We start from the raw sequence: 22,565 nt of genomic DNA on the forward strand, positions 1-22,565 counted from the left end.
AGTATAACTAACAGACTGTATTTACACTCTCTCATATGGAAGTCTGCTTTCATTATTTCTTATATCATCTCTACAAAACAGCCAATCTGTAGTCTTGTCTTCTAGTTGTCTATTTGAAGGTCCTAATATATAGGAAATGTTAAATACATATTGAGTGGATTATTTTGACTATATAATGAAATAGTATTTTCCCATGGACTTCAGTAAAGCATGTAACTTTCTTGATCTTTCTGTTTATTCCATGGATAAGATAGACAGGTGACTACTGGAGTAATATCTACTTTTTCATGTAAAAATTGGCAAAGTCCGTTCGGGGGGGGGGGGGCGATTTTACTAACTGCATATTGTGAAATCTCAAACAGAAAATACATGCTTACTAGCGTGTGGCCACACCATCCTGAACATGCTCTATTTCATCTCATCTCAGAAGCTAAGCGGCATTGGGCCCAGTTAGTACTTGGATGGGAGACTGGGAATACTGAGTCCAGGTGTTGTAGGCTTCTAGCAAAGGGCCATGAAGATGATGAAGGGATTAGAGTATCTGTCATATGAGGACAGGTGGAAAGAGCTGGGACTGTTCAGCTTTGAGAAGAGAAGGCTGGGGGCAGGAAATCTTATCACTGTGTATAAATACCTGATGGGAGGGAGCAAACAAGAGAGAGACAGACTCTTTTTAGTGGTGGCCAGTGACAACAGAAGAGGCAGTGGGCACAAATTGAAATACAGACAATTCCATCTGAACACAAACTACTTCCCCCCCCCCCCCCCCGTGAGTGTGATAGAACACTGGAAGAGGGTGCCCAAAGAGGTTGTGGAGTCTCCGTCCTTAGACATACTCAAAACATGACTGAACAAGGTCCTAAGCAATCTATTCTTGTTAACCCTCCTTTGAGATGGGGACTTAAACTAGATGATCTTGGAGGTCTCTTCCAACCTCAACTATTCTGTGAATAACTTCCATGTTTTACAGGTTGGGGTTTTTTTTTGTTCGATGTGGGTTTTTTGTGGTTTGGTGGTGGTGGGGTGTGGTGGTCTTTTGTGCGTGTGGCAGGGGTTTTTGTGTTGGTTTTTTTTGAGGGGGGGGCAGGGGTGTGTGTGTGTTTGGAATAGTTCCAGTTGGAAGGGACCTACAATGATCATCATGTCCCAGGCTGACCAAAAGTTAAAGCATATTACTAAGGGCATTGTCCACCTCTCTAGGAAGACTATTCCAGTGTTTGACCACCCTCTCGGTAAAGAAATGCTTCCTAATGTCAAGTCTGAACCTCCCCTGGCGTGGCTTTGAACCATTCCCATGTGTCCTGTCACTGGATACCAGGGAGAAGAGATCAGCACCTCCCTCTCCACTTCCCCTCCTCAGGAAGCTGTAGAGAGCAATGAGGTCGCCCCTCAGCCTCCTTCTCTCCAAACTAGACAAACCCAAAGTCCTTAGCTGCTTCTCATAGGACGTGCCTTCCAGCCCTTTCACCAGCTTTGTTGCCCTCCTCTGGACGGATTCAAGAACCTGAACATCTTTCTTAAATTGTGGGGCCTAGAACTGCACACAATAGTCAAGGTGAGGCTGCACCAACGCTAAATACAGAGGGATAATCACCTCTTTTTACCAGCTGGTTATGCTGTGTTTAATGCACCCCAGAATGTGGTTTGCCCTCTTGGCTGCCAGGACACGCTGCTGACTCATGTTGAGCCTGCTGTTGACCAGCACCCCCAGATCCCTTTCTGCAGGGCTGCTCTCCAGCCACTCCTCTCCCAATTTATGCTTGTGTCCAGCGTTACTCCATCCCAGGTGCAGAATCCAGTATTTGGTCTTGTTAAATTTCATGCCATTGATGATTGTCCAATGCTCCAATCTATCTAGATCCCTCTGCAAGGCCTCTTGTCCCTCAAGAGAGTCAACAGCACCTCCCAGTTTAGTATCCTCAACAAACTTGCTAATGGTGCATTCAGCTCCTGCATCCAGATTATTGACAAAAATGTTGAACAGGCTCTAGAATTGAACCCTGAGGAACATCACTGGTGACTGGTTGCCAGCCAGTTGTAACCCCATTCACTACAACCCTTTGAGCCCTGCCCTTCAGCCAGTTCTTCACTCAGCGCACCGTGTACCTGCTCATCTCACAGTTGGACAACTTGTCCAGAAGGATGCTGTGAGGAACAGTATCAAAAGCCTTACTAAAATCCAGAAAAAATACATCTACCACCTTCCGTTCATCCACCAGGCGGGTGACCCTGTCATAGAAGGATATCAAATCAGTTAAACAGGACTTTCCCTTTGTGAACCCATGTTGACTGTGCCTGATGATTGCATTGTCCTTTAAATGCCTTTCAATAGCATCCAGTGTGAACTTCCCCATAATTTTTCCAGGAACTGAGGTTAGACTAACAGGTCTGTAGTTCCCTGGGTCTTCCATCATGCCCTTTTTATAAATTGGAATATCATTGGCTAGCTTCCAGTCAGTGGGGACCTCCCCAGACTCTCCAGACCTTTGGTAGATGATGGAGAGGGGTCCTGCTGTAACATCTGCTACCTCCTTCAGTACTCTGGGATGAATCCCATCAGGCCCCATGGACTTGTGAACATTCAGCTGATACACCTGGTCCCTTACAATTTCAGTGTCCACAAATGGAAAGTCACTGCTCCCGCAGCCATGGTCTGCCAATTCAGGGGACCGGGCAGCCCAAGGTCTATCAGTATTATTAAAGACTGAGGCAAAAAAAAGCATTGAATGCCTCTGCTTTTTCTTCATCCCTATTAGTCAGGTGACCATCCTCAACAAGTATCAGTCTAATGTTTTCTTTAGACCTCCTCTTGCTATTAACATACTTAAAAAAAGCCTTTCTTGTTGTCTGACACAACACTGGCCAGTTTCAACTCTAATTGAGCTTTGGCCTTTCACATCTTCTCCCTGCATATGCAAACCAGGGCTCTGTAATCTTCCTGCAAAGCCTGACCTCACTTCCAGATATCATACAATTTCTTTTTCCTCCTGAGTTCCAAGAGGGGTTCCCTGTTCAGACAAGCTGGTCTTCTGCCCCACTTGCCTGACTTGCGACACAATGGGATTGCCTGCTGCTGTGTTTCTAAAAGGTGGTTCTTAAAAACTGACCAGCACTCATGGAACCCTAAGCCCTCAAAAGAAGATTCCCAGGGGACACTGCTAACTATCTCCCTGAGTAGCTTAAAGTTTGCTCTCCTGAAATCCAGGGTAGCAACTCTGCTGACCTTTTTTCCCATTACACCGAAAATGTTAACTCGACCATTTCATGATCACTGTGGCCAAGACAGCCACCTACCATCACATCCCTCATTAGTCCTTCTCTATTCACAAACAACAAGTCTAGGAGGGCATCCTTCCTAGTTGGCTCACTGAGTACTTGTGACAAGAAGTTATCTTCCACAAACTTCAAGAATTTCCCAGACCTGCTTGTCACAGCAGTATGATATTCCCAGTTGATGCCTGGGAAGTTGAAATTTCCCATAAGGACAAGGGCTACCAATCCAGAAATTTCTGCTAATTGCCTGTAGAATAACTCATGAGTGCTTACACCCTGGCTGGGTGATTGATAGTAGACACCCACTACGACATCTGCTTTGTTTTCCATCCCCCTAATCCTCACTCAGAGGCTCTCAACCACATCATCGCTAACTGTAAGGGCTGTACAGTCATACCTCTCCCTTACATACAGTGACACCTCCACCTTGCCTGCCCTGCCTATCCCTTCTGAACAGCCTGTAGCCCTCCATCCCAGCACTCCAGTCATGGGACTCATTCTACCAAGTCTCACTAATACCAATGACATCATAGCTCTGGGAGCTGACCAATGCTTCCAGTTCATCCTGTTTGTTTCTCATACTGCATGTGTTGGTGTACAAGCGTTTCAGATGTGCTCCTAAGCCCTCCGTGCTCCCAGGAGCAGCATAAATGTTCCCACCAGCATTGCCACCCTCAGGTGATGCCATGCCAACCTTGGCTTACCTACTGCAATCCTGTTGGTATCCCCTTCGCCCATCGATTCTAGTTTAAAGCCCTCTCAATCAGTCCTGCCAGCTTATGAGCAAAGAAGTTTTTCCCCCATTGGGACAGGTGGATCCTGTCAGGCCCCAGCATACCTTGTGTCTCAAAGACTCTTCCATGGTTATAAAAACCAAAGTTCTGGTAGAGGCACCAGTCCTCAAGCCTGGTATTGATGTCTTGGGTTCACCTGTTTCTTCTGAAGCCTCTCCCCATTACTGGGAGGATTGAGGGAAACACTACCTGTGCTTGCTTTTGGAATGTAGGCAGAGATGTAGTATTGCTTATATAGGTTGTGGAACTTCCAGTCCCATGTCTGGATATACAAACTACCTGGGAAATAAAACAATATTTAAAAGTAAAATAGTATTTATTAATGCTTTACTTCTGATTTTAGAAAGTGTGGTAGGATAGGCATACCTGTCCTACCACATATCTCATGCCCCTTTCTCCCCTCTGTTTTCTTTCAGAAATCTAACCTTCCTAAGAGTGAGTTTTCCAAAAACTTGTAAAATTTAGGAGGGGGGCAGCAGCACAGGATGGTATATCTGGTAATTCCATGTTAAAGTAGAAGATAAGAAACATTGACCCAACAGTTATATATTGAACAAGCTTTCAAGTTATCTTTAATTTGAGAGATGAGACAATTTGAGACTAGAAGAAGACTGGACTTGTTGAAACCTTTTTTATTTTAACTGATAGATTCATCTATATAATTTTGATAGGCTGAACAATGTGGGCTTAACATGTTAATTCTTTTTCTTTATAATTTAATGATGTATAGAGTAGTGTTCTGCTTTCTGGATTCTTCAGTATTTGAAATGTCAGCAGTTGGAATAATTCTTAATTCACCCATTAAGTATTAAAAGAATGATACTGCTCATGATGACAAGATACTTTTAAAATTATCCAGGTAGCTAGGATCTGGGCAGCCTAGTAAGCCCTATGCTAAACATTTTACAATTACTAAAGTAACTGTAATGTAGTATTGAGAATCATCTTTATTTCTCTATATCAAACCAAGTTTAACCATTCATTTTTTAAATTCATACTTATTTATACCTTCCTTGATGTATTTTGTGTAAGTAGGATTTTGTCGCTGTCAGATGCTGAAAAGAGTTATAAACCCTTTTTTCCTGTTCCTTTGATTTTTTTTTGCGGTCAGTCTGATTTCATGCCTTACATTTGTCGTGGTTTAACCCCAGCCAGCAACTAAGCACCACACAGCCGCTCACTCACTTCCCCCCCACCCAGCGGGAGAGAATGGGAAAAAAAAACCCTCGTGGGTTGAGATAAGAACAGTTTAATAGAACAGAAAGGAAGAAACTAATAATGATAATAACACTAATAAAATGACAACAGTAATAATAAAAGGACTGGAATATACAAATGATGCACAGTGCAATTGCTCACCACCCACCGATCGACGCCCAGTTAGTCCCTGAGTGGCGATCCCCCCACCCCCACTCCCCCCAGTTTATATACTAGATGTGACATCACATGGTATGGAATACCCCGTTGGCCAGTTTGGGTCAGGTGCCCTGGCTGTGTCCTGTGCCATCTTCTTGTACCCCTCCAGCCTTCTTGCTGGCTGGGCATCAGAAGTTGAAAAATCCTTGACTTTAGACTAAACATTACTTAGCAACAACTGAAAACATCAGTGTGTTATCAACATTCTTCTCATACCTAACTCAAAACATAGCACTATACCAGGTGCTAGGAAGACAATTAACTCTATCCCAGCTGAAACCAGGACAACATTTTACATGTTAGATAACTTGGATCACTTGCAAATTCATTCTCAAGTGTATTTGAAGATATGTGATATCTTTCTGTTTGCACTGTTTGGCTTGTTCAGTCATTTGGGCTGCTTTAGTGGTAAGACAATATACAGTGATCATCTGAGTTGAGTTTGTGTGAGGGAGATAGAGGGGTAAAGAAAAAAAAAAAACCCTTAATCACTCCATCAAGGCATAAAGTCCTAGTCTGTATGATACTCTAACTCCAAAATGAGTTTTCAAATTCAGCTCAGTTTATTCTTCAGCTCATTTTACAACATTGGAAGAAATCAGGCAATTACTTCTTATGTTGAGGGATGACTTCTGTTTTTTTAACCAAGGAAGAAGAGGAGACATTGACAGTCAAGGTATTCTTGATTTGATGAATGAGGAAAAAATTATATAAAGCTGCTTTATTATTGATTGCCATCACAACAAGATGTTGGCAATAGCTTTTCAATGTGCAAAGTACAATGAGTGTTTATTTTATGCAGTATGGTAAAGCTTAAATTTTTATGGAGAAAACAGCATATGCATATTGCATATCAGTAAAAGTTGAAATTTATTTGATTTTTAGTAATACTGAGAAATTCAAGTCACTTTACAAACCTGAAAAATAAAAACATTCATGGGAAGATTCATTGACTTAACAAGCATACGCTAGTTCCTAGCTTTAGAAGAACAAGATAGAGAAAAAGCAAAGATGTCTTTCTATTGTTTTATTTACATGGTTTTATGATCATTTTTATAGTATCCTATATCTTTCCTTTGGACAAAATTTTATCCAATTGTAATAGGCCAAAGATCTATCATGTGTGCCTTATTAATTACATTTGCACACACAGCTAACAGTATATATGAAGTGAGAAAACACATAAAGTATATTTTTGTTCTCCACTTAATTACATATTTCTTTATTTTCAGGTTGATATTTTGCATATGAATGATTTATCCGTGTTGATGTTAACGTTGCTTCTCTTTATTACAGTGTAACTTTCAATAACTGCAAAAATAAGAGCAACTCAAAGATTCATTGAATTTTAGCTTGTGTCTGTCACTACTTCTGTCCTGATCCTTCAAAATACAATTTAAACCTGATTCTGGTAATTAGAATGCAAGCTTCCCTGTAGAGGAGTGTTACTGACTGGGTAGTTAATTTAACATGATAGCTCAGTGATTTTGAAGTATAATCTGCATAATCCATGTTAAAAAACTTTTTTATTTCCCACTCCTGTCTTTCTAGAAAGAAATTGCTTTGCATAGTTTGAAGTATCTCCCATTCCCCTTCCCTAGTTACTCCAGGACTTTGAAAATTATTACAAATAAAATAGCAATTTTCAGCATGGATGGAGAGCTGGGAAATACACATGCGTTACTTGAATGTGGAAAAGGTAGTGTACTCATTTGGCATTGTGGTGGGTTGACCTTGGCTGGCTGCCAGGTGCCCACCAAGACCCTCTCATTCCCCCTCCACAGTGGGACAGGAGGAGAAAATAAGATTAAAAACTCGTGGGTCAAGATAAAGGCAGCTTAATAAAGAAAAGCAAAGGCTGCACGTGGAAGCAAAGGAAAACAAAAAGATTTATTCTCTACTTCCCATCAGCAAGCGATGTCCAGCCACTTCCTGGGAAGTAGGGCCTCAGTGTGCATAGTGGTTGCTTTGGAAGACAAACACCTTAATAACGAATGCCCCCCCCCCCTCCTCCTTTCTCTTAGCTTTTCTTGCTGAGCATGACATCATATGGTATGGAATATCCCTTTGGTCAGTTTGGGTCAGCTGTCCTGGCTATGTCCCCTCCCAACCTTTTGCCCACCCCCAGCCTGCTGGCCTTTGAGAAGTGGGGTTGGAGAGACAGCCTTGATGCTGTGGGAGCACTGCTCAGCAGTAGCCAAAACAGGTTTGTTATCAACACCTTTCTAGCTACAAATACAGAGCACAGCACTATGAGGGCTGCTATGGGGAAAGTTAACTCCATCCCAGCCAGACCCAATATAGGCATTTCAACAACTGATTGAAAATGTTCTGTGGACTTTAGAATTAATACATTATGAGTACTGTTCTGTGAATTTTCTTGACTTCCAATATATTAGTAAATTGTTATTGCTGCAAACGAGGTTGATGTTTAACACTTGATTTTTGTTATAAATTTGTGAGGAAACATAGTGTGATTGGAAAAGCAAATTCTCATACAGAGGAAAAACTAACTGGTTTAACATTTTAAATCTTATTTTTCTTATTTGAACAGTATTGCTGAGATCATTGAACATTATAGAAAAGAACAGATTGTTGAAGGATATTACCTTAAAGATCCTGTTCCAATGCAGGTAAAACTTCATCTCTGAGCACTTGTTATTGAAGATATTGTCTTAATCCTCAAATATTAATAATATAGGAACTGAATTACAGCAGAGGTATCCATGATAGTTAAACAGCATCATCCCCTCCTGAATTTTTGTTTTGAGCTTGTATGTTTCTTTTATTTTATCCTCATAAACATTCACTTATGTAAGGTTGGCTTGTAGTAAACAGAAGATATGGTAAGCTTTGTTTGTGCTCTGGGGTGTAAATGCTCTGTCTTGTGCCCCCAGCTCTGGTCCCTGATTGAACCAATGCTGTGCCTTAATACCATGTTGGGGGTGGGGGGGGAACTAGGCTGCCCTCCATTCTTCTGTGTCTGGCATCTTTCTTCCCCCAGAGAAAACCCATATGCACAGAAAACCTTCAGAGATGATCAGGGGGCTGGGATTACAGGGTGTGTTCTGGAACATTGTTGCCCCGTAGCATAAATTCATCCTAAGAGACCACCGATAATAAACAAACCACATCATTGTCTAGTTTTTCATAAAGTTCTAGCTAGTTCTAAAGTATATTTGTATACTTTGTTCCCTATCTATTCTCAAACTTTCCTGTTTTGATGGATAGAAATTTGGTTTTAATTTCTAACCTAAATAGTTAACCCTTTGTTAGATCTATTTTATTTAGTACAAGGGCATTTCTTCTATTCTCCTTTAGTCAGCTCACTAAGCTGAGCATACCAAATCTCTTTTTTTGTCTCTTCATAACATTCTCGTAGTTGCCCTACTACCACCAGTTCCAGTGTGAGTTCGTGTTTCTTGAATGTAATGGACCAGAATAACTCAGAATACCATGTCATTAGTAATTCCTTTTTTCTGTGAGAGTACTTACCAGATATATCCTAGAATATTATCTGTGTCGTTATCACAGCCACATTATATTATATTGTTTTCTATTGGTAAGTATCAACAATTGCAAATTTTATGTTGTATTACTAGACTTATGCATTATTATTCTGATCGTTCCTTTATTGCTGATTGACTTGTCATCAATGCTTCCCAGTTGTCTGCTACTATTAACTCATGCTCTGTAATGTGGTTGAGACAAATGTAAGGAAATTGAATTCCGAGACTGATCCTTGAAAAGCTTCACCTACTAACTTTCCTTGTTCTCTATAATTCTTTTTGGATCGTGTCAATCATCTTCACTTTGGCACTTTGTATATCCACTTATGGTTCCTGTATCAATAATTTTCTCTGCATTGACTAATTTTCCATGTGAGACTGCATCAAATTCTTTTAAGTTATTCAGATATATTTGTGACTTTCCTTTGTTTAAAAAAAAAAAAGTTATTGGTGGTATAATTACATTTGGTTGTGTGTTCTCCCACGTACTGTCATGCTCTGGTTTTGAAGAAAAAAATTTCAGAAGTCTTGCATGCTATTTGGTTCAATCTTATAGACTTCCTGTTTCTAATTTGAAATTTACTTTTAAACATTTTTCACTAGATCTCTTGTTTTGTACATTGTTTCTTTCATAGCTATGTTATGGAGATTATCTTGAGTTAGTAAAAATTTGGGTATTGCTTCCATTGTGAGTTCTGTAATTCCTATTACTGAAATGTTTTTCATCTTGCCTTTGTCATGTTGTTCAAAACCATAATTCTTATAGGTATATGAGGGGGAAGAGAGAAAAGTAGAGTATTTAGTATGGAGCCAGTGCATATATCACTTCATCTCAATACTGTTCTCACTGCTTGACAGTCTTGCTTTTCATGTTTTCTTATGGCTAAAGAACTTTTGCTGATCAGCTGACTCAGTAAGGTCAAACTTGGCTTGGCTTTTGGCCATTCTAGCTCAGTATTTACATTTCCAGATGTTAGTTTTCTATGTGGATTTATCCTTTTTCTATTTCCTGTTTCTACTTTCTCCTACTGTTTTTTGTTAGAATGATACTCATTTAGGACATGAGTGTTAATAAGATTAGTGAGGGACTGCAACTTTGTGTGTTAATCATTCAGTTTTAATTGTGATCAGCACCATTCTTGTTGATTCAGAGTTTATCCTTAATTACTCAGTCCCAAAAGCCTTCATAGAAGACAGTTAGAAGCTAAATAACCTTTAAAGACTTGTGTAAATTTTGTATAAATCACTGTGAAAGATGCTGCTTTCTATTTAGTGTTAAAAAAGTAAATACAGATGTTACTTTGTGAAAGTCATTCTGTATTTAAACCTTATTTTTCTTCTCATATTATAATTCTGGCCTAATCATTCCACAAGAAATAGTTATATTACATTTCTGGCAAAGGTATTGTATTAAATTATATTAGTTTAAGACACATGAGAGAACAATAATAAAGCATCGATAGCATTCAATAGAATTTCAGTTGCAGCTTCATAGTGTGCAATTGTTTCGCGGTGATTTCTGAGCTTAAAAAAATGTTGATTTCTTCCTTGTTTACCAGCATCAAGAACAAGTGCTTAATGATACAGTGGATGGAAAAGAAATCTACAATACAATTCGTCGCAAAACAAAGGATGCTTTTTATAAAAATATTGTCAAAAAAGGATATCTTCTGAAAAAAAGTGAGTTGTTTGCTTCTATGAAATGTTTTTTTCTAAAAAATGCAGATATGGATGCATATTTTGTGTAGTACTGGTACTAGTGGAGGCAAAATTGAAGTGAGCAAAAGGTGGTAGAAAGCCTGTAAAAGGTATGAAAGGTTCTTTTTCCTTAAGAAATACATAAATAGAAAGACATAACACATAAAATGACACGCAATATAAAGATGTTGATTGGCAGTTCTTGCCAAAAAAATCAGAAAACAGCACAAAAACTAAGCGCCTTTTATCAAAGGTAACATTCAGACTCATTAAATGAAGTACATTTTCATAACATGTATTCACATTTAATACACAACTTGTTTAAATTTAAGCTGATCACATGGGTTAAAGAGAGCTAGATTAATGTAAATCAGTATATTCATTGAAGACCAGAGCTGGTTTAATTTTGTTATTCCAAGTTAGGCAATATGTTTAATTTAAAATGTATATTCTGGTGTACAAGGTACATTGAGACTTTTTTAAGGTTCTAACACTGACACAGTGTCCTGGTTTCAGCTGGGATAGAGTTAATTGTCTTCCTAGTAGCTGGTATGGTGCTATGTTTTGAGTTCAGTATGCGAAGAATGTTGATAACACTGATGTTTTCAGTTGTTGCTCAGTAGTGTTTAGTCTAAAGTCAAGGAATTTTCAGCTTCTCATGCCCAGCCAGCAAGAAGGCTGGAGGGGCACAAGAAGTTGGGAGGGGACACAGCCAGGACAGCTGACCCAAAGTGGCCAACGGGGTATTCCATACCATGTGACGCCACATCTAGTATATAAACTGGGGGGAGTGGGGGTGGGGGGATTGCCGCTCTGGGACTAGCTGGGTGTCGGTCGACGGGTGGTGAGCAATTGCACTGCGCATCATTTATACATTCCAATCCTTTTATTATTGCTGTTGTCAATTTATTAGTGTTATCATTATCATTATTAGTTTCTTCTTTTCTGTTCTATTAAACCGTTCTTATCTCAACCCACGAGTTTTACTTCTTTTCCCGATTTTTCTCCCCCATCCCCCTGGGTGTGGGGGGGAGTGAGTGAGCGGCTGCATGATACTTAGTTGCTAGCTAAGGTTAAACCACGACACACAGTCAACGTAACGTAGAATAATTGGATTAAAAGCTGCCTGACTCATCTCAATATATCCCTGAAGAATTACCATTGAGCAAGATTTTGAAGTTCCAAGGAAGCTAGTCCCTTTCCAAGTATCATGATTTTAGTTTTTCTGTTTCCACTAAAGTTGATTTAAAAAAAAAAAAAAAAAAGAGTAATAACGTTTCTGCGTATGATGAAGACAGTAGCTAAATCAGTAATTGCCAGATAGTGATCTGGATAGCAAGCAAAAGTGAGAAAGAAGGTAAGCATTTAAATATAGCCAAATTTAAAAGACGCATTCAAAGGAAATAAAAACTAGATCCTCTGAATAAAGTAAGGAAAGCATCTCTTCTCTTGAGAGTGCTAATTCTGAGAGAAGGTGTAGAGGTATGTGGTAGGGTGAGGAATCAGCCAAGAATGAACTTGAAGTGAAAAATCTTTACCTAAAAGGGATAATGAGATCCTTTAAATGTGCAAGCAGGAGTACTGAGTAGGTGTGGAGAGATGCGCATACCTGCATACAGAACAAATTTAATAAAATCACTCTTCCATCTAGTAGAGTATAATAACTGGATGTTAAAGTTAGTTTTCCAAAACAGTGAGTACTAGTGCTTGTTTATGAAGGGCTGTGGTGGATCTATGATGATCAAGTTGAAAATTAAGGCTGAATGTTTTTCTAAAAGGTACTGTGGTTTATGTATGAATTAGTTGCAGAAAGTTCCTTATCAGTTGTAATTCAGAGGATATTAAACAACGATTGATTTATTTTTTGTTTGGTCAGTGGCTAAATCCACATTTTACTGATACATCTAACGTGTTTTCCAACAAACCTTGACATTTAAATCTCCAGTTATTAAATTTTTTTTTTAATGTTTTTTTTCTGAAACATGTGGAACTGGTCAAATTTTTGGATATAGGTGTGTTTGGGGCATGGTTCTGATCCAAGTTTGTCTATATTGTATTCCTATTTCTATTCTTCAGTCATTCTGATTTAAGATATTGTGATGCAATCTGTTATGCTGATCAGTTGATTAGAGTTTAGGAATAATTTTCTCATGTCAAGAGAAATCTATTTCTTAATTAAAATAGCCATAATAAATTGGATCACTTACAGCATCACACATTATTTGCAAACTGTATAGACACAGTCTTCCTGCTGAAATGAACGGAGCTCATATGCACTTGCTTAATCCTGTTGAGATTAATGAAAATGTTTAGAGACCCATCTAATATTGTACTCGAATCTGTGAAGAGGGTCTAGTTTTAGCTACATGCTGCAAAAAATCGAGTATGTATACTGATGTTTTTGCTTAAGCGTGATTAACTGTACATTGTTCTTCTGTTTGTATTTTGACAAAAACCTTACTGCCTTCTTTTTTCTTCATTCACAAAATTTACATTTTCTTTAAAACAATATTGTAACTTCTTACTTGCTTTCCTTTACAGGTAAAGGAAAGAGATGGAAAAACTTGTACTTTATATTGGAGGGAAATGATGCCCAGCTTATTTATTTTGAAAGTGAAAAACGAGCCACAAAACCTAAAGGATTAATAGACCTTAGTGTGTGTTCAGTCTATGGAGTACATGACAGTTTATTTGGCAGGTAGGACACTGGCTTTTAATTCTTGTACATGCAGCAGGACAGTTAACTACTAGTTTGAGGCATATACAAGATATGGACAATATGTCACTATTGAACAAGTTGGCCTGGCACAATAAACTTGCTTTTTGAGCCCTGGTAACTGTCCATGTGTGGTTTTTTTAGCTTTTGCTGATTGTGAAATGAAAGCATTGTGACTCTTGGTTCATGTTGCATTTTATTCCATAGTTGGTGTAGATTGCAAGAGCATATGTAGGCAGATTTAACTGATTAATGGTAACTTGTTAAGCCATGGCAACTTGATTGCTAGCAACTATTCATAAACAACTTCTAGTAAGAAATTTTAGAACTTAGTCTTAAGATTTTCTCATGTAATATGATGTGATAATGATTTGGCCTTTTATATTGTCATTTTTCAATATTGTGTATTAATTGTTCCACATTTCGTATTACAGGCATCAAAAAGATTACAAAGCAACTGTATTGAGGGTTTTAATCCTATTGAACCAAGAATTGATAATATCAAAAATTTTGTCAATTCCAAAAGATCTGCATTATTTTGTTGATAGGTATTAGAAAGCTAAATTAGTTAGATAGATAACTTATCAGTGCTTTTCTATTTAAGAATCAGTAAGAATCAGATTAGACCAACATTAGAGCAGTAAGTTCATATAAGCAAACATTTTACAAATTATTTTTGCAAGGTAATTAGATTCAGAAATCATTTTCACAGTTTCATTTACTGTACTAATTTTGATTATTCAAAATATGTCAACTGCAAGTGATGTGATTATCGGCAAAGAACTTGAGAATCAAAACGCTTTCTGATATCATTGGTAACTAAGATGAAAGAGGTCACATTTTTTTTTTTCATTGTTAATTACAAAAAAATGCGCAGTCCTGTGTGATATAGAAGAAAAAGATGCATTTACTCCTACAAATGTTATTATTTTTTTCATAACGGATAGAAAAATGCATTAAACAGAAGCTCTGGTTATTCCATGCATCTTAATATTTATTAAAAGTATTTAATCAACTTTAAGTCTTTTCACAGAGATAATGTGAAGATAGATGTTTAAAATTAGTGGCATTTCTTAAGCTGCAAAGATCTGGTGTTCTTGCACCATCTGATTTTTATACACTTCTCAATAATTTTGAAAAATCTACACAACTATTGCAATGAGGAGCCATAGATATGAGAGTACCATTTAAAAAAAAAAATTACTGAAATGTTCCTCATATAAGTTGGCAATTATGCAGGAAGCTTTGGTCTAGACTGTAAACAAGGAACATTTTGTTTAATGGTGACTGTCTGTTAAGCAGCTTCTAAGAAACACTGTACTGTGGGTTAAAATGTAGTTGGATAATAAGTAACGCTAAAAGTGGGTAGGAGGAGATGCATGGTTGCACCTGCTTGGGAAAGCTGTTGGTGAAGAACTGTAGCTGAGACAAAATTCCTCTTATATTTTAAGTAGGTGGTAAAAACTACCTTTCCCCTTTTCTCAGAAGTACAGTGAGGGCTGTAGCTTTGCATGTCTTTGGTGACAATGATTTAAGTAGCCCTTGACTTGGCTACTTCTTGCCCCCCTCCCCCTCCCCAATCCTCCTGCGGGCATGGCCACAAAATGCTATGCCAGTATTTCCCTAAGCAATGGATGAGGGGAAGGGAAGACTGAAACATCATTTGCAAGTGAAGTAAGATCCTTCATGTAACCCTGTGTTTGGGAGAGCTAAATTCCCTTGAATGTAATATGGAAGGCCGTGAATCAAGTGTGCACTTTAGCTTGTAATGTAACAGTACTAAATATTTTTGATACTTCTTGACAAATGAGTGTAGATGCATAAAATGGCAAAGATGTTATAATTGCATTTAAAGCTTTAGAAGTTTATATCACACGTATTCAATGATTAGTATGTGATCCAATACACGTTTTATTGGTTGTGAGAGCTGTGGAACTCGTTCAGATAAGGAATTCCTTATGTTAATATAGTTTCCTGAACTCCTAAAACAACAAATCCATAATGCATGATTAAGTGGTTGGGAACTAATGCTGAACCTGTGCATCATTTAAAATGTTTGTGGGGAATAGTCCTCATTAACAAGTCTTTTATGTTATCAGGTGTATTTTGCCTCAACTGTAAGTCAGTATACATGCATATTCAATACAAACTGTTCCAAGTTTCTTAAACATTCTGAAACAAACTAGTTGAACTGCAGTGCAATTTTCTTGAAATTACATAATTCATTCAAACCAAAATGCACTTTTGAAGCATGTAGAAACTTTTCTTGTTTGGGTTTTTCCTGTTTCCAAGTGTGATGATGCTACATTTTTGTTTTGTTTGTTTTTAAGGCCAAACTGTTTTCAGATAGTAGTTCAGCACTTCAGTGAAGAGCATTACATCTTTTACTTTGCAGGAGAAACTCCAGAACAAGCACAGGTGAGAGCTTTTGTTGGTAAATATAATTTTAAAAGTAATTTTTTGGTTTGTAGTGTTTAATGATATTATCCTTCTCTAACAAAAAGCAAGCATACCACAGGTGGTGGCTATGTCTACATTAGCAAATATTACCATGCAATAGTAGCAAATCTGTAAGGGAAATAGTTGGTGCTGAGAATCCAACACCTACATTACCTGCGCTTTAGGGATTTTACTTTGGACAAGTTCTAGTCTGGTTCCATGGACTGAACTTCCATTAGTTTCCATTAGATATTTCTGGAGAATATCTTTTGGAGTAGTTCAGTCCAAAAAAAAAATGTTTGCTCTCCAACACTCTTCCATGTAATGAACTAGAGCATGGTAAGTAGGAGTTTCGTTTCAAGATCACATTCCTGATATGAACTAAAATGCTAATGCAGGTATGCCCACCAATCAAAATCTATTGAGCCTTTTACAATTATTTGTCCTGTCCATAAATTGGTTGTTGTTTATAGTCTTAGGCCCTGATCTTGCATGAAAAATAAGGGGTTTTTTTGTTTTACATTGGTATCATTTAGTTATTAGCTCTCTAGCAGTTAATGTTTGCTGATTAAGAATTGTAGGAGTGGAGTCTAATTCTCTAAAAGTCACTCACCAACAGTAGAGCATATGGAAGATGTGACAATGTTCTTATTCATGAAGTTGTTTTGGTATTCCAGAGCTCTGAAATATACCTGTTGTGTCAGAAGTTAAGCTATGCATTTGATTTTATTTAAGAATGTGTAGTAGGCAGAATATCCTGTTGTATTGGGTTTGTGTGGCAAGGTTTTGGTAGCGGGGGGTTACAGGGGTGGCTTCTGTGAGAAGCTGGTAGAAGCTTCCCCTATGTCCGACAGAGCCAATGCTACCTAGTTCCAAGACAGATGCGCTGCTGGCCAAGGCTGAGCCAATCGGCAACAGTGGTAGCACCTCTGTGATAACATATTTAAGAAAGTGAAAAAAGTTCCTGCAGCACAGAAACTGCAGCTGGAGAGAGGAGTGAGAACATGTGAGAGAAACAACCCTGCAGACACCAAGGTCAGTGAAGAAGGAGGGGGAGGAGGTGCTCCAGGTTCCAGAGCAGAGATTCCCCTGCAGCCCGTGGTGAAGACCATGGTGAGGCAGGCTGTCCCCGTGCAGCCCATGGAGGTCCACGGTGGAGCAGATATCCACCTGCAGCCCGTGGAGGACCCCATGCTGGAGCAGGTGGGTGCCCGAAGGAGGCTGTGACCCCCTGGGAACCCCGCACTGGAGCAGGTTCCTGGCAGGACCTGCGGACCCGTGGAGAGAGGAGCCCACGTAGGAGCAGGTTTTCCAGCAGGACTTGTGAACCTGCAGGGGACCCACGCTGGAGCAGTGTGCTCCTGAAGGACTGCACCCTGCAGAAGGGACCCATGTTGGAGCAGTTTGTGAAGAACTGCAGCATGTGGGAAGGACCCACGTTGGAGAAGTTTGTGGAGGACTGTCTCCCATGGGAGGGACCCCATGCTGGAGCAGGGGAAGAGTGTGATGAGTCCTGCCCCTGAAGAGGATGAAGTGGCAGAGACATGTGATGAACTGATCATAACCCCCATTCCCCGTCCCCCTGTGCCGCTGGGGGGGGTAGGTATAGAATCCAGGAGTGAAGCTGCGCCCAGGAAGAAGGGAGGGGTGGAGGAAAGGTGTTCTGAGATTTGGTTTTATTTCTCATTACCCTACTCTGGTTGATTGGTAATAAATTGAGTTAATTTTCCCCAAGTTGAGTCTGTTTTGCCCGTGACAGTAATGGGTGAGCGATCTCTCCTGTCCTTATCTTGACCTACAAGCCTTTTGTTATATTTTCTCTCCCCTGTCCAGCTGAGGAGGGGGAGTGATAGAATGGCTTTGGTGGGCACCTGGCCTCCAGCCAGGGTCAACCCACTACACCTGTCTTGTTTTCTGAACATTTGGCGTAATCTGCTTTTGGTTTAGATTTGCTTAACGCTTAAGCTGTTTACTGCATTTATACAGAATACTGGGATTTCTTTTATAAAATGATTCTGGTTTGGGCAAGTCAGATGTTTTACTGATACTTCCGTTCTCAGAAGTTACAGCTGTCTGTACCTTGTAACATTTCACAGAAGAATAGTTTTGTTGGTATAGTAAGGAAAACTCGATGAATTTCATAGAATGTGGTAAATATCAAAGCAGCTGTCCAACGGATTGCATGTTGTCTGAGGTTTGTACAAACCATTAAGTGAATGTAATGTAGAGTGTAGCCTCATATACTAGTGTCATTGTGCATACTATGGTGCATTGTTCATACTTGCTGCTGTAAACTTTGGCATTTAAGGGGATAGGTTTTCCTGTTAGGAAGGGGAATAAAGATGACTTTGTATCTAGGAAATATTTAGATTAATTTAGAGTATTTAGTAGGTCCTATGGTTCTTTATTTGCTTTTCCTTATTTGAATAAGAAAGCAAGCTAATAAAAATGTGATGCATAGTTGACAATTCTTCCTTTTGTGGAAGGTTTTGAAAGCTAAAACTTTACTCCCAATGTGGTTTACCTGAGAATAGCTGCAATATAGAATGTACCTGTATTTTAAAAACGTGGAAGGTAATGTAAAGGGTAAGACTGAAAATGTTTTTTTCTTTAATAATGTTATTAAATTGTACTTTGAGAGTAGGTAGCAGATCTTTGAGCTACACCCTTATGAATGTTAGTCAAAGCCTAAATTTTGTGCTTCATAAGAGCTTACAAAATTTGGGGGGGTGGGGTGTGAAAACATGAGAATGAGGCTATAGCATATCTTCCAACTTCCAAAGTATCTACTCTGCTTTATGTATTTGTGAGCAGAGAGAATGGGGGTGTAGGTTATATTTTTCAGTGTTTTTCTGTTAATGCTGCTTTTTTTTTGCTTGAAGCATGTGGAGTAAAATATGACTGCACTATAAAAATAGAGGAGAGAATGATCAGAACAGTTTGACTTGTTGACTGTTATTTTCTCAGAAGCAACCAAGTCTTGCTTCATTTTATATACCATTTTTATTTAATTCAATATGACTAATCTGGAATATTGATAAAGGTCACACTGTATATCCATTAGTAATGCTTGATATTTCTAAACCAGACACTTTCAGATTTGCAAATGTTTATTTAGTTTTACTGAGAAAGATATGAATTTTGCTTTACTATTCAAATTTTCATACTTTGAATTGCATACAAGTTGGTTCTTTTTAAGCTAAAGAAACAACTTCAGATACTTCAATGTATTTTTTTTTTTTTTTTAGACATGTCTGTTCTACTGCAAGAAGCTGAATCTGACTTTTTGTTACACTGTTTTGTGCCTTTCTCTCTTAGGACTGGTTGAAGGCTCTGCAGATGTTTTGCAGTTTAAGAAAAAACAGTCCAGGGACATCAAATAAACGTCTACGTCAGGTGAAGTTATACAGATATGGGAGGGGGAGAGGTTGTCTCCTTGTTGCAAAATGATGATGATACATCTCAGAACTTTCCTTTCAACAATAGTACATCCTGCGTGTACTTTCTTTTTCTTGGAGTGTTGTGGTTTAACCCCAGCCAGCAACTAAGCACCACGCAGTCACTCGCTTCCCCCCCACCCAGTGGGATGGGGGAGAGAATCAAGAAAAAGAGTAAAACTCGTGGGTTGACATAAGAATGGTTTAATAGACCAGAAAAGAAGAAACTAATAATGATAATGATAACACTAATAAAATGACAACAGTAATAATAAAAGGACTGGAATATACAAATGATGCACAGTGCAATTGCTCACCACCCACCGATCGACGCCCAGTTAGTCCCCGAGTGGCAATTCCCCCCACTCCCCCATTTATATACTAGATGTGACATCACATGGTATGGAATACCCCGTTGGCCACTTTGGGTCAGCTGCCCTGGCTGTGTCCTGTGCCAACTTCTTGTGCCCCTCCAGCTTTCTTGCTGGCTGGGCATGAGAAGCTGAAAATTCCTTGACTTTAGACTAAACATTACTTAGCAACAACTGAAAACATCAGTGTGTTATCAACATTCTTCTCATACCTAACTCAAAAACATAGCACTGTACCAGCTACTAGGAAGACAGTTAACTCTATCCCAGCTGAAACCAGGACATGGAGTTATGCAGTACCTTTGTTAAACCAACTGGAATGACTTCCACTGTATTATAATATGTAGAACAAAATGTTTTTAGGCAATTGGCAGATGCTTTTCTAGGTATTAATTTCTGACCACATTTCAGTAAAAGTGTCAACAGTTCAGTATTTGTATTGTTTTAACTCTTACAATTCACCAGATTTGACAGGCTTATGTCACGTGTAACCAGAATACTAGTATAACTAATATTCATTTTTCAGTGACAAATACATGCTGAACTGTGATTATGGTGTAATTTCTTTTGGTCTCTTGAGAGTACTGTTGTGGCCAGAATTTCTTTCAGAGGTGAAGGACAGATAGTCATAAATAAATGGCTACATCAGTGATGATTGGAGAATAACGGGAATCAAGAATCCCTGGTATATTTGAATGCTATAAATGTTGGAAGTAGCTGTTTTATCAGTCTATGGAAAAAGGAATAAATTTTTTTCTTAGGAAATGCAGAATTATTCTGTGGTCAGCATTAAAGATGATTGAATTCTTCTGAAGAACTAAACTAAATTAGGTAAATTGATATATGAACTGGCAGAAGAAATTGGGAGCCACAAAAGCGAAGCACCTACAGAGTGATCATCTGAACTAATTCTGTACTTCCAAAAGCAAAGAAAATGTTAGGCTGCATGAAAGAATAGAATAGAAAATAGATGCTATTTAATATTTATGGTATTCTCATTTAGGATACAGTTAGTTTTGATCATCTTATATCAAAATGCATGAAGGAAATGAGAAAATTATTTTTATTATAGGCTGGAATGAGTAAAAGAATTTCCAAGTAAGTAAGTGTGGGAAGTATTGGACTATTTAGAGAGGTGAAAAGTATAAAAAGCATGAATGATCAAGGTAGATAAAGTGTATAAATATCAAAAATCATACTTCCATGACTGTCTTACAGAAATTATATCAGTTTCAGGGTTTCTTGAACTGTCCTTTGAAACTTCTGGTACTGAATATTTGGATTTAAATGAAATTTTGACCTGATCAAGTATGATATTTCCTGTATTTGTCTAAATTGACTTCAGTTGATATTAGTAGATATTTGATTAAGCTATGAATTACATGCAGTTCAGAAGTTTGTAAAATAGTAAACTGTTTAAAATGTATTTAATGTAAATTATTTCAGAAAGTTCACTTCTCTTTTTTTGGAAATTGAGTTTCCACGTGCTATTATTTTGAGAATCTATGGTACAAACTAATATCTTCCTTTTAACAGGGAGAAAACAGTGTAGTGTGTTAAACAAGGGTATTTTATGTAATCTACTGTTGTTTAGAATAGAATAGAATATTTCAGTTGGGAGGGACCTACAACGATCATCTAGTCCAACTGCCTGACTGCTTTAGGGCTGATCAAAAGGTAAAGCATAGTATTAAGGGCATTGTCCAAATGCCTCTTAAACACTGACAGGCACAGGGCATTGACCACCTCTCTAGGAAGACTGTTCCAGTGTTTGACCACCCTCTCGGTAAAGAATTGTTTTCTATTGTCAAGTCTGAACCTCCCCTGGCGCAGCTTTGAACCATTCCCATGTGTCCTGTCACTGGATACCAGGGAGAAGAGATCAGCACCTCCCTCTCCACTTCCCCTCCTCAGGAAGCTGTAGAGAGCAATGAGGTCGCCCCTCAGCCTCCTTCTCTCCAAACTAGACAAACCCAAAGTCCTTAGCTGCTTCTCATAGGACGTGCCTTCCAGCCCTTTCACCAGCTTTGTTGCCCTCCTCTGGATGCATTCAAGACCTTAACATCCTTTTTAAATTGTGGGGCCTAGAACTGCACACAATAGTCAAGGTGAGGCTGCACCAACGCTAAATACAGAGGGATAATCACCTCTTTTTACCAGCTGGTTATGCTGTGTTTGATGCACCCCAGGATGCGGTTTGCCCTCTTGGCTGCCAGGGCACGCTGCTGACTCATATTGAGCCCAATCTGTTAGGAAAGCAACAAATATGGCATTGTGTGTGGAGTTGTCCATGGCTCTTACTCAAGATACAAGTCTTTGACTTCAGTAGAATTTTCTATGCATAGAAAAGTTAGTACTTGCAAATCTTAATGTCTCATAGTGATGGTTTTAAAAGTAAAAAATAAGATGAGTTAAAACTATGGTGCTGGAGGTTTATTTTCAAGTTATTTGAGTTGGTCTTAATTTGTGACTGGTGCCTCTTAAAATCTTGTTCCATTATTCCTGTTCCCTGCTCTTTCTATTACGAAATTATATTTTGTATTTAATATTTATACCTTAACATTAAGCCTTCACATGGGGGGGAATTCCATTCTTTCTTTTTAAAAAAAAAGAAATAAATTTTGTGTATTTTCTTTAGGTCAGCAGTCTTATTTTGCATGTAGAAGAAGCTCATACGCTCCCAGTAAAACATTTTACTAATCCATATTGTAACATCTACCTGAACAGTGTCCAGGTAGCAAAAACACATATCAGAGAAGGGCAGAACCCTGTATGGTCAGAAGAATTTGTCTTTGAGTAAGTCTTAATCTTATTGAATTATTGAATTTCACTTGAAAGTTGAATGGCATTTAAGATTCTTTACGCTGTATTGTTTTGCATATGCTTTTTAAAAATACTGTATGCATGGTTAT

At 38.6% G+C, this 22,565-nt stretch overlaps 1 protein-coding gene across 8 annotated transcripts in view; it reads left to right on the forward strand.

Annotated features, from left to right (window-relative positions):
• LOC128136192 (ras GTPase-activating protein 1) overlaps nucleotides 1-22,565 on the forward strand; it is a 143,774-nt gene that overhangs the window by 78,123 nt on the left and 43,086 nt on the right. For all 8 annotated transcript variants that reach the window (XR_008233283.1, XM_052775376.1, XM_052775373.1 and 5 more), the window contains 6 exons: nucleotides 8,038-8,116; nucleotides 10,552-10,672; nucleotides 13,232-13,388; nucleotides 15,737-15,824; nucleotides 19,164-19,241; nucleotides 22,292-22,449. Coding sequence is in view for 7 of the 8 variants with exons in the window: in XM_052775376.1 (XP_052631336.1) it covers nucleotides 8,038-8,116; nucleotides 10,552-10,672; nucleotides 13,232-13,388; nucleotides 15,737-15,824; nucleotides 19,164-19,241; nucleotides 22,292-22,449 (681 nt within the window). In the remaining variant the exon portion in view is untranslated. The remainder of the gene's footprint in view (nucleotides 1-8,037; nucleotides 8,117-10,551; nucleotides 10,673-13,231; nucleotides 13,389-15,736; nucleotides 15,825-19,163; nucleotides 19,242-22,291; nucleotides 22,450-22,565) is intronic.

This window comes from Harpia harpyja, chromosome W, assembly GCF_026419915.1.
Source record: "Harpia harpyja isolate bHarHar1 chromosome W, bHarHar1 primary haplotype, whole genome shotgun sequence".
Classification (NCBI taxonomy): domain Eukaryota; kingdom Metazoa; phylum Chordata; class Aves; order Accipitriformes; family Accipitridae; genus Harpia; species Harpia harpyja.